Source organism: Dufourea novaeangliae, unplaced genomic scaffold, assembly GCF_001272555.1.
Source record: "Dufourea novaeangliae isolate 0120121106 unplaced genomic scaffold, ASM127255v1 scaffold118, whole genome shotgun sequence".
Taxonomy (NCBI): Eukaryota; Metazoa; Arthropoda; class Insecta; order Hymenoptera; family Halictidae; genus Dufourea; species Dufourea novaeangliae.
Genome location: NW_015374006.1, coordinates 2,562,176 through 2,575,212, shown reverse-complemented (window position 1 = coordinate 2,575,212; position 13,037 = coordinate 2,562,176). Strand labels below are relative to the sequence as shown.

Below are 13,037 nucleotides of genomic sequence, written 5' to 3'. Positions count from 1 at the left end.
TAAAATTCAGGTTCCGAATGCTTTCCTTAAATAGAAGAAATTACTTATTTTCGTCAATTGATATGAATACGGAAACGATAATATTGACGAAGGATGCAAGTCATTGTAGCATAGTGGAGGGTAACAAACAGCTTGAACTTATCGACATAGTCCTATTATAGGTCCTACTGTCAGAGTTCTGCGGTTTTAAGGGTCAATCGATAACGGATATAAATATTGACTCTAACCTTTTATCAGTATGCATGATCCGTAAGTACCAAACGGCGATCGTAATTCACCGTGTATCTTGTGTATATACAGGAAAAAGACGGAAACTCGTAAAGGCTGAGTTCACCGGAAAATGAGGTCATCAATACAAACAGTCGCCCTTTTTATAGCCCTACGATGTAACAGACCCCAACGGGCTTTGAGGATAAGTAGCCAAGATTAAGATTCAACGAACCGTTCGGATTTGTCTTCGATCTTTCACGCAGCCCGTCATATTAACGATTAGCAATATTTAAACGTAAATTATTGTTAAAAAATCCCATAAATTGTTACAGAAGACATTCAAATGTAGATAAAGTTTCACCTGTCGTTTTGAAAATAGCGAATATTGGATTACATTTGTCAATACTGATCACAAAATTCTATTGCTCCAAAAAATCAAATACAGCAAAGATTTTTTTTTTTTCGAATAAATTATGATCGAAACTGCTACATAAAAATTCATTTGTTATTCTTGCACCTTTCGAATAATTGTTGTGATTTACATTGTTATCTTCGTTCAATAAGTAAAATAAAGTTAAAACAAAACCATCTCGATGAACATTTTGCGATAAAAATTTAACGATACGCCCGATGCGACAGTGTAGATTAACGGAGACCTGAAAATGCGTTCGGTATACGTGTATTCCAGTCGAGATCGATTGTCGTACTGCGACACTAGTGTTGGAATTGGCAGAATTCAAGGGTTGCCGTACACGGCTGGCCCTGAGATCAAACTCCGTCCCACCGAGACCTTCCAAGACGCTCTCTCTACGTTCAAGAGTAAAGTTTGATCAAATTTAGATATCCCCCGCCTCTCCTATCGTTCCTTCTACAGTCGTCCACAATTAAGATAACACCCGAATGGAAATAGCATGAGTATCCTTTAATGTAAATACCACCTGCAATCCTATTTTCGTAGTGACAATTTTGTATTTATTTTTTATGAACTGTTTGACCCTTATTTTTTTTTTTAATAACTTCACTTACAGTAAGTTGATACAACAGACAAACGTAACACGAATTTGAATACTTCTCGTAAATCAACTCCCTTAGAATCTTTTATTTGAACCCTCTATATTCGTTGTTTCTCTGCAATATTACGACTAACTTGGATTTTCTGTGAACCAACTTGGAATTTATCAATAGTTTCTCGTGTATTTACATACGCGATATTGATCGATTAAATACGGCGGGAAAAGCTTCCGGTACTTACGGAAACGTTGTTTTTCCATCAGCAGCCGTTCCCGAGAAAGGGTATTTTTTGCATGTGGTAAAATTGAAAAATGGTTCGTGCCCTCTGAAGTCACACAATCCCTCTTTCCGCGAAACGGAACCATGTCACAATAAATTATTTCCTGGTATTACGGAGTCATCGATAAAACGCGGAGAGCCTTGGTACCAGAAAACACGAGAACGGTCGGGCGTCAATATTTCATCGGGTACTTAAACGGGAATAGGTAAACATTGGAATTATTCAGAATCCGTGCAACGTCTCGTGTGCAATAAATAAAGCGATAAATCTTTTCCTTACTCGAGACTCCTATTCCAACATCGCAATCCCCCATGGCTGGGTCACCAACGACCCATTGATCAACAGAGTTCTCAAATTGTTTTATACAACAATAAAAGGAATTTCCTATCCGGTCATAAATGACCCACCCTAGTCTCTCACAGTTCACAGACGCGGGGGTTAAACTGAAAATGATCTCGAAAATTGATCCATATTTTCACTAAACCGTTTGATGCACGAAACCATTCAAACGAAATTTACAATTCAGATGAGAATTGCAGTTTAACGACTGGATAAATAACCACTCGGTACTTATGCATACATCAGACTACGTAATTATGATATCAAATACACACTATTTATTTGACATTTAATTTTCATACTGAAAAACATGAAAGCTCTGCAGAATATAAGTCTAGATTCCCAAATAGCTTCGTGCAACTCGGTACCACAGAAGTTACCAGGAGTTATAAATTACGTCCTTTAAGGAATTCGTCTCTTTAAACGAGTTATGAAAAAAATGACGCGTAAAGAATATGTGAAAAGTATATTTGAAAAATATTTTCACGGTAGTTCATTATTTTGCATTTCTATAGAGGTTTAACCGTGTTCCCTCAATTTCCTGCCTGTTTATCCTTCTTTTTCTCATCTCACTGGTAGACCTCGACTTTCGAAACAACTGCCGCGCGGGGGTTTCGTGGAAACGGAAAAAAGAAAGCGGGAAAAGAACCTAACCACGATAAAACACCGTGCAACGTACACACACGCGGTTCAACGCCGAACTTACGGGACCCGTTTCCACGGCGGATTCATTGAAACGTTTCCTGTCCACTTGATTACATTACGGAATTCGCGAGATGCCCGCTGAACATACGGGATGAACGCGGTATAATGCGATGACGTTAAATTTCCCGCTAACAGTAAATTGCTTCCTTAAAACGACAACGGAGTATTTATTCACGCTGGGGTCTGTTTTCTCTCTCGACGAGACAGACAGGGGATAGCAATTTAAATGTCTCGCGAGGAGGAACACTCGCGCTTTTATTAGACTTTCATTTGATACTTTCTGTCACAAGACTCTTTTTACTTTCGTTGGATCATTATTTATTGCGCATACGTCATGATCATTATATTCCCGCCCATGATAAATATAATTGCAGTTTTATTTCTGAAAGACACTTGAAACCTTTAACAATCGAGAATCGAAAGTCGAAAATCGATAGTTGAAATCTGAACATCGATAACCAAAACTTAACCCTCGGAACATGAAATATTCGAGAATCATATTAAATTTTATTTTCATTAAATTCTTCAAACCGTACCGCGAAACATCGTGGAAAAATGATTTCGTTACTTACATTTGTAAAAGAATAAAATTTTCAGTAATTATTACCTCCATCCAGGACTGATACGGGTAAAATGAGCAGTGAAATGGTAACGAATACTGTCTCCATTAAAAATCCACCATGAGCACGGTACGAAGTAGTTTGCAATTACATCGTGCAATTACGCACAATTTCGAAGTCTTATGTTACTAAAAGCACCACTCGTTGTTATATATACACACATGTGCACCGATCTCACGTCCGTCTCTCAAAACATGTGCAACGTATCCATCTCAGGAACGCATACACCGACGCACACGTATACACAAAAACACACACACGCGCGCGAGCGCACGATTTGAAATAAAAAAACGACAATCTTATTATTAAGCCGACTCGTTACTCCGAAAAGAGTGTTTTCTTTCGGTTCGCACTTCACCTCGCGACGAGTTAGCACATAAATTTCCTCACGCTTCCGTTCGCAAATTGTATAGAATTGTCTTATTCCGGGTCGTTCTAAATGTTGTACGCGTTTAACCATTTCTTTCGAGCACGTTTACGTCGTAAAACTGACCTGTTTTCTTTCAAAAACAGAAAAAGTGACGTCAAAGGACGTCGTAACAATATTTTTCAACGGTAACCTAACCACAGTACGTTGCCTACGTCCCCTAGCGTCGATTTTACCCCGATTCAAATTCGCGGCCGGTAACACGTGAAGTGTCGTTATCGCACGCCGCGGCGGGTAAAGTGTCGTTTTCAACGCAAGAAAGAAAAGCCCTATCCTGCATCCGCGTTCGTCTTTCTCTCCCGCCTTGTTGCGTCACTTCACCGCGGTCCCGAACCTGTACACTTGCACACACGTGTGTGAAAACCTTACCCAACGTTCGTTCCCTTTCTTGCGTCCGGCTGAATCCGATTTTCTACGCGGAACGAGACATCCTCTCTTTCGGAGCGGAACGGAACGATCGCGCGGGGGTTACGTTCCTACGCGTAGAAGAATACGGCCGCGACACCTCCAGAAAACACCGGTCGGACGAGAAACGAGACGGAACAAGAGGTTGATTCACGGCTACTTACCATGCAGAAGAACTTCGGCTCGGCGTTACGCCCGCGCACGAACACAATCTAAGATGATGTACACCAAAAAGAATAGGAAATCCGTAATAGCGGCGATCCTGGGTCGCAGGATAGGTCACCTCTGGAACGCACGCAGCCTTTTCTGTCCCTCCAATCCCTCGGTCTGGTCACCGTCGCAGATACAGGTCGTACGGACAGCCGGCGAATAGAAAAAACCTCACACGCGTGGTCCTGCGGCGGATAGTAGAAAAAAGAACGTAACGCGACGAATCGAAGTCAAACGCGATACACACACGACAACCGTACGGCGCGCGGGTTCAGCGGCCGACTGAAAGGATGCAGTCGCCTTTGGTCCGCCATGGTCCGCTCACGGACCCCTGTGGCCCCTCGTGGCCGGCTAACCCCCCCACCAAAGGCGCAACCAACAGAGACAAAGCAGCTGCGCGCGCACCTATACATTTTTTGACCCTCCGCCGTTCTCCCTTCCCTCTCCGCCCCTCCCCACTCTGCCAACCCTTAGGCTCGATTCACCGTGCGCCGTCCCCTACGTTCCATCGCCCGTAACACTCACGCACATTACCTAGCGATGGGATCGATCCGGTGGTAACTTGTAATTTACCGACCACTTTCTTATCTTTCATTTTAAACCTTACAATATCGGAATAATTGAAGCATTCGATCTTTGATACGCTTCCTTGGTACATAGTACGCGCCTCTTTGCAGCATCTAACGGATAGAGTTCGAAGTACATATATGTAACTTTCGTCTCCAAGATGAGCAACTTCGCTGTCCGTTGTGTCGTCTGTTCATAGTAAAGATAGGCCCGTCACAACAAAACCACGTGACGTTCGTTAAGAAAGGTAGCCCTTTCATTTTTCTATCCTGTATAACTCTACTTAATTATTGTGATAATAAAAAAAGGGCAGATATTTATTGAAATTGAGGAAAGGCATTGAATATGATGCCTAATTCAGAAAAATAAAAGAGAGGGATTGTAGTTCAGACTTATTGCAAGTAGCCTTTTCATCGCAAAATGTACCAATCAAAAGCTGATCGCATGATTCGTCGCGTCGCCATTGGTGTTGTGGCGAGATCTATTTTTAATGTAAACGGGCAATGAATATTTCAAATAACCAATCAAAAATGACGAATTAAATGCTCGAATTCATTATCCAAACCTGAGAAATTCAATTTCTAAAATAGAAGAATATTTCTTTTGAACAATTTTAAACGTTAAACATAGTATAAACATCAGAATGAAACCATTAGATACTAAGTGCTGGACCCTCATTTAACCTTTCTATGGGTAAATGTGTGTACGTAAGCGCCATAAGAAAGAAGACAAAATTCACATACTCCTCCACTGCTCAGAAGTGATACAAAACATTAAAAACGATAAAAAGTCATAACTTACATAGCATTTGGCCCCTTCAGAGTCACTTTTTGCCAAGGAAAGAAATTGTTCCTCGTATATCCTTTTGAGTACGAGGGTGTTGCTCCCATTGCTAATAAGGCGACGTACACATCGCTACCAAGGAGTCCTTACTCCTTAGTCGACACTCTCGCCCGTTCTGCTACTCGGCCCCTCTTCCTACTGCTTGCACACTCGTCATAGGCCCTGTTTACACCCCGCGAGAAGGAGAGACTGTTACCGGTCCGGTAGCTTATATCGATGTAGGAAAAAGTACCGGCCGATCCTATTGCACTGGCGGAATCGAGGTAACCACGCTGCAATTCGACGGACCAATACCAATGGTAGCGCAATACACGCATAAGATGACGACCTTCTAATGCATCCTGATAACGCGTTACTTGTGCAGCGTAAAATATAAGGCACGCTCCGACTTATGCAATAACAGAACAAGAGCATCATTAATAACAGCTCGTAATATAAATTATCATCAAAATGAATTACTTAACTTTCTTCCCTTCCTTTTTGTTTTCAAGGAACGACAGTATTGATGGTACAAATACATATGAAGTAATCCTTCGTATAAAAATATGCCGAAATTATGGAAGAAATTTTTTTGCGAGAAACTTGGTTGTGAAGAAAGTCGACTTTACAAATTCATCTGATACACGTACAGTTCGATTATCGTTAGTGTTTACGATAGTCGATAAGCAGAAGCTGGATCAAAAGGAACAGACGCAACGAATACATAGGTTATATTGAATATCATGTGAATTTAGTGATTTTTTGAATTCATATGCAATGAATAACTAAAGTATTCGAGCCACAAGTTTTTAGATTGTTCTAATCAATGTTTATATGCGCAATGAATCTTTTAAATATCTTCTTATTTGAACACTTTCGTTTCTCACTACGTATGTATTCATACCAACTACGCCATATATACCTGATTGTGACATCATACCACATCATACTGACCTGTTTAAATGTGTTCCACCTTAAGAAATAGATACATAGAAGAATTACGTTTAATATTTTGTTTGTTAACAGGGCGCTCCGATGTCCTGATATTATTAAAAAGTTTAAATTTATTGTACCAGTACGGTGTAATTATTCTAATTACTTCAACTCAGTATTGTTTAACGTTACAAATGCTTATTACTCGTATGAATTTTCATTCACTTAAATGGGATAAGTAAGTTATTAATTCCCTTAATACGCAATTATGACGACCTATTCCCACTACAAAACAGTAATTATTATACCTCGTTTCCTAATAACGAAGCACCGGATATCGTGCTTGATTATCAAGAGTTAGGCGCGAGCATCAAGAGGTCTACAAACGGGAGCTTTGATACCACGATAAACATAGTCGTAGACTACGTTAATAATGTCGCTAATTGTAAAATAATCTAGATTGTGCTTGTACATGAAAATTTGTTATTTTATTTAAACAACTGGGAAATATACAAAGAATGTGTTAAATAATTCAACATTTGCTTTTTTGCCATATTATTATATTACCATTAGGAGAATATTTTCTATTTATAGTAATGTATGTGGTAAATGTAAAAACGTGACTAATACATTATTATATCAAATAAATACTTTTAAATAATAACTTATTATCTGGTAATAAAATGTGCAGTTTCTTTTACATGTAATTTGAAATATTGTAAACACTTTCGTTTATTAAAACTAATAAAACCTTTGAAATTGCAATATTAGATAAGTAAATAGAAATTATATTATTTAGAATGTTGCTACGTCTATGGTTTGACATTACATCCGGTATTATGGATAGATATTACTAAATGGAGTTCAATGAAACTTCGGCTTATATAAAAACGATGTTTGCAAAGCTTTTATATTCATGTATCATGTATTATTGGTATTCAAAAAAAGTCTTTATTTATTGTGGTGACTGTTTTTTTAATTTAAAATTGCCATTTGTCTTTACATTCTACTAATTAGAATAAATTCTACAGATAAATTAGCGGTTTAATATTACATTGTTCAATTAAAATCATATTTACTCATTTTAATTGGTCTAGGTAAATCAAATTGTACAGTCGCGCCTCTCTATCGGTAACGTAGAATGATGAATTGTTTTGACAATTAGCGAAAATTGCTTCATCTTTAAATAATAATAATGAATATTCTTATAAATAACATGTATAAAGAAATATCAATTCTGTATATACTAAATCTAAATATAATATATTTAAAATTATTACAAATGTCACACATATATATAATATGTACATACATACTGTTGCATATAATCTTTCGCAATGTTTGTCAGTTAATGTAATCTTTATGTATACATATCAGAAAAAGTTACGTTAAGAACATAAAATCCTGTATATTATAAGAGGTTTGTTTCAAAATATATGATACTGTGCAGTTTGTTTGAAAAAGTATGTATGTATGATGTCATCTTCGTTGATTAACCTATTCAAATTCAAATATTAGTGAAAAAACGAAGGAAAATGTTTTAACGGGAGAGTATTTCTGTAATCGATATCACTAAGTATTCTTTAATATATAAAAGTTTAATTTGATACCAAATATCTTGCAATAACATTGTCAAAGTAATAATAACTTTATTTAGGTTTATTTTAGTGTTGTTTAAGAATTCCAGGCAAAGAAGGTTAAGTGTTTAATATCTCTTTTTCAGTGGAATTTTACAAGAATCTATATAAAACATAAAAATTTGTCACTAGTGCATGCTGATCATGTTAAACTATAGTATACTATGAAGAATATATTTCTTTTCATCATTCTGGTAAGATATAATTTTTAATAAATTCCAGACAGTAAATCACTAAATTAATTTGTTAATATTAATTTAATAAACTAATATTATTTTAGCAGGTACCCTATGTATTAGCATTTAAAGAAAAATTGTTACATTATATATCTGATGAAGTTGCTGGAGGTTCTTATAAATATTATAGTTTAACTTATGATGGATTTATTAGAATAATATTAACATCTGAGTAAGTAAAGCAATAAAATGGGCATTGTTTAGTTATTAATATACTCATATTATTAAGATGTTATGTCTGTGTATATGGTATATACCCAAAGTTTTTATATTATGAATTTCATAGAATCGGTGATGCAGATATTTATGCTTCTCAAATAACTGCAAAACCAACTTATGAGCCAGATCAATATTGTCTTAAATCTGCTACATGTGGAGAGGATATAATTCTTATCCCTGATAGGTATATATTAGTTACATTGAATAACATAACATGCAACAAATAGATTTTAATATATGTATTAATTTTTAGTTTTGAAAGACCAGTTAGTATAGGTGTTTATGGACATCCATGGCATGAAATTAATAGATATGTTCTGTTAGTGTATGAAACAGAAAATACAGAAAATATATTTTATGAAAAGAGTGCAGCTGATATTCCAAAAGACTATAATAATGTATGTTTTCTTCAACAAAATTACATGAATTGTTACATAATTACCTTCTTTCGATACTTATTTCTGTGTAATTTTTCATGTATTCAAATTTTATTATTTCAGGACCAAGACACATCAGTTTCAGCATTGATTACATATTTAAATCTTTTAGAGGTCTTTCTTCAAATTTTGTTTTAATGTATAAAGAAGCATAGTTAGAAATTTAATAATTAATTATGTTGGAATACGAGACTCAAATATTTTTAGAAATACTCCACGAGGATGGTCTCGTTGTTACTGCAAAGTAATTATTATATTATCCATTTTTTATAGTTAATATTCAATGCTGAACTCATAATTTATTATTTACTTTAGAGGACTTGGCATAGAAACTGTCTTTGCAAATATATTGAAAGCTTATATAGATCCAGGAAACTTGGTTATAGTCCTAGGGACTACAAATCATGATGAACAATACTTTATTGATACGTTAAAAAAATCAGGGGTAAAGCAATTACCCCGGGTTATAACGTCTGAATGCTCATCGGATGAAAGGTTGTAATTAAAATTGTTTATGCTAAACACGTAAATTTGCTTTCTTTACGTGGAAACTTAATATTTTCGTTCAATAATTACAGAGCAATAATGTATTTAGAAGGTGGAGCTATGTTCATGTCAGGTCCAATTCTGGTAGTAGACTTGTTAAAAAACAGAGTTCCGTTAAATTTAGTTACCGGAATTCTTGTATATAGAGCACATAATATTTTAAATTCATATCAAGAGGCATTTGCTCTCCGTTTATATCGGCAAAACAATAAAGTATGTATTTAAAAAAAAGGAACATGGATATTTATTATTTATATAGTATGAAGTGTTATATTTATTAATTGCGAAATATAAATATGAATTTTTATAGACAGGTTTTATTAAAGCATTCAGTAACTCGGCATTAGCGTTCACTGTTGGATTTATGCAAGTAGAGCGAGTAATGAAGACATTATTTGTAAAACAATTGTATTTATGGCCACGTTTTCATTCGCTTGTAAATAGTAGTTTAGGAGAGCATGAGGTAAACATACCACGTAATTGTTAATGTTATGACACATAATGTATATTAAAAATTACAGCAAATAATTATGTTTCACAGCCTGAGGTAATTGAATTCCATGTAAAAATCACACCAAAAATGTTGAATATTCAGTCTTCTCTACTTGATGTCATGAATTATGTCGTAAAAGAGATAAAAAAGCTCAATAAATATGTAAATATTCAATTCTATCTGTATTTTGAAAAATAATCTTAAAACTCATTCAAGATTTATTTTTGTAGGTAGATTTAGATGAATTGACTGTTGAAAATGCAATTGCTAGAAAATTTCACAAACAACTACAGTCTCAATTAGATCCAATGTGGCATCAACTTAGTTCAACTTCAAAACAGTTGTTGTCAGATTTGAAAACGTTAAGAGCTCTCCTCGCGTAAGTATTTATGTTCATAATTAAATAAATAAATAAACGAAATTAATTTTTTACATAAAACTTGCAGCTGTCTAACACACGAGGATTGTGTATCCTTTTATTCAATGTTAAATCGTTTACGTACTATGGAATATGCTGTGAAAAATAGTGGTTGGTTAATGCTAGATTCTGTAGATATATTATTTAAAAACGCAAAGGACAGAGTTTACAATGAAAAAACTGGTGGTACGATTTAAATCAGATTTATATTTAAAAAAATGTTTTGTATAATTTCCCATTATTTAATAATAATGTACCTCTTATCTATAGAATTGAAGCCAGAAGCAAATCCTAAATGGACTGCTTTAACAGAAGTATTGTTAGAAATTCAGCATCAGAACAAGAAAAAAGGAAACAGTGGGGATGTTGAGAAAATTCTTGTGTTAGTACATGATCGTAATATATGTTACCAATTGAGAAATTATTTAACCATGGGTTCTGATAAGTATTTACTGTATGAAGCAATGAAGAAACTCCCTCATAAAGAAATACTGAAATCAAGGTACATAATTAATCTATATAAAATAAAATTTGCCAAGAAGATTAATCCTACTGATATAATTATATATTTTTTGTTATTATAATTAGTGAACAGAATGTAGAAGGGGAGTCAACATCTGGAGAGACAAATAATGACGATACAGACGAAAGTGAACAAGACACTTATGTGTTAACATTATCTCAACAGATTAATGAAGAAGATCGATCTAATTCATCTGAAGATAAAGACAAAAATCAAACTTTATTTCAGGATTGCTCACAAGTAATATTTTGTTGCATTATTTAATGCCAATGACAGTTAGAGTATTTAATAACAACATATATCTTCTTTTAACAGATGGCAGAATTAGATTTAACTAGTGTAACGACAGATGCACCTATTATTTTAATACAATCTTTGAAAAGAAACGGAGATCCTATGTCTTTACAACGTGCTTTAGCAGAACATATGCCACGAAATATTATTATGTATGTAGCTGATATTTCTGCCGTGCGACAAATTGAGGTATGCATAAAAAATCATAATATATTTAGTTAATTCAAGAACAACCAGTGAACATGTATATTGAAGAACATGTAAATGAATATTATTTTCATAGGTTTACCAGAATAATAATCCGACAATAGACACAAAAGTATATTTTTTAATTTATGAAGGATCTGTGGAAGAACAAGAATATCTTACATCATTGCGACGAGAAAAAGAAGCATTTCACAAATTGATTAATGCTAAAACTGTAATGTCACAATATTTTACATTAATATTACCGTTTGTATGTATCACAATATATATTCTTCTTATAATTTTAGACAATGATCATCCCTGCTGACCAAGATGGAAAAACTGAGGATTCTTTGAGCCTTTCAATGCAAACGGATACAGACGCCGAAGATAATACACGCAAAGGGGGATTACAAATTCCGTCCGATGTTACGAATACTGTAATAGTCGATATGCGAGAATTCCGAAGTGAACTTCCTGCTATACTTTATACGAGGGGCTTTAAAATCGAACCTGTAACATTACAGGTATATTAAACAAGAAACTTGGGATTTTTCATTTGAAATATTCTCAAACTTAAGTTTTATTTGTCTATTACCCTTTTTATTTACAGGTTGGCGATTATATTTTATCGCCAGAAATTTGTGTTGAGAGGAAAAGTATTTCTGATTTAATCGGTTCATTAAACAGTGGGAGATTATATAATCAGGCTATATCCATGACAAGACATTATACCAAACCAATGCTTTTGATAGAGTTCGATCCAAACAAACCATTCTGCTTTCAGGTAGATACGTTTTCCTTTGTCACAAATAAAAAATGATTTCAATTTATTTTCAAGAATTAACTATATCATTACAGGGATATTATTACGCTAGCAAAGACGTTCAAAACATGTTCATAACTTCGAAATTGCAACTGCTGACTATGCATTTCCCACGATTAAAGCTTGTATGGTCGCCTGGACCTCATGCAACAGCACAATTGTTTGAAGAATTAAAGGTAGTAAAATGGATTTCTTATAAGACACAATGAATACATTCCATTCTTTTTATCAATTTGAAATAAAAAAATTACAGCAAGGAAGAAGTCAGCCAAATGCAATTACAGCTGCTCAGATTGGAGTCGAAGAGAATAAACAAATGGGAACAGAGAAATTTAATTCCCGTATACAAGATTTTATCGCTAGATTACCGGGAGCGACTACCAAAAACGTACATGCAATTTTGAATAACGGACAATCATTAGACCATCTTAACAAACTTACAAAAGTGAGTGTTTAAATAAAAAAATTTGTATACGATATCGCATAGATCTTTTCATATTCACATAAAAATTTGATCTTTTGCAGGAAGAACTTACGGAAATGATAGGAAATAAAAATGAAGCACAAATGTTATACAGCGCGTTTCATGAAAAGATTTCCCCAGCTGAAGAAAAATCAAAGACTAATGGTAAAAAAGCCACATACAGTAGAGGTCGTGGGAAAAGACTATTTTCCAAAATAAAACAATGATGT

General features: G+C 34.7%; 1 protein-coding gene across 1 annotated transcript; it reads left to right on the top strand.

Moving 5' to 3' along the window:
* The first annotated feature begins 8,330 nt into the window (after window positions 1-8,330).
* Window positions 8,331-13,034, top strand: LOC107188221 (DNA repair endonuclease XPF). The gene is given in 20 exon segments (XM_015576478.1): window positions 8,331-8,360; window positions 8,450-8,574; window positions 8,689-8,805; window positions 8,875-9,019; window positions 9,214-9,302; window positions 9,374-9,553; window positions 9,637-9,817; window positions 9,915-10,067; window positions 10,146-10,259; window positions 10,328-10,476; window positions 10,544-10,698; window positions 10,786-11,070; window positions 11,109-11,278; window positions 11,354-11,521; window positions 11,616-11,753; window positions 11,827-12,045; window positions 12,132-12,305; window positions 12,380-12,520; window positions 12,598-12,789; window positions 12,870-13,034. Coding segments are annotated over 20 exon segments (3,090 nt in total).
* Window positions 13,035-13,037: the final 3 nt, after the last annotated feature.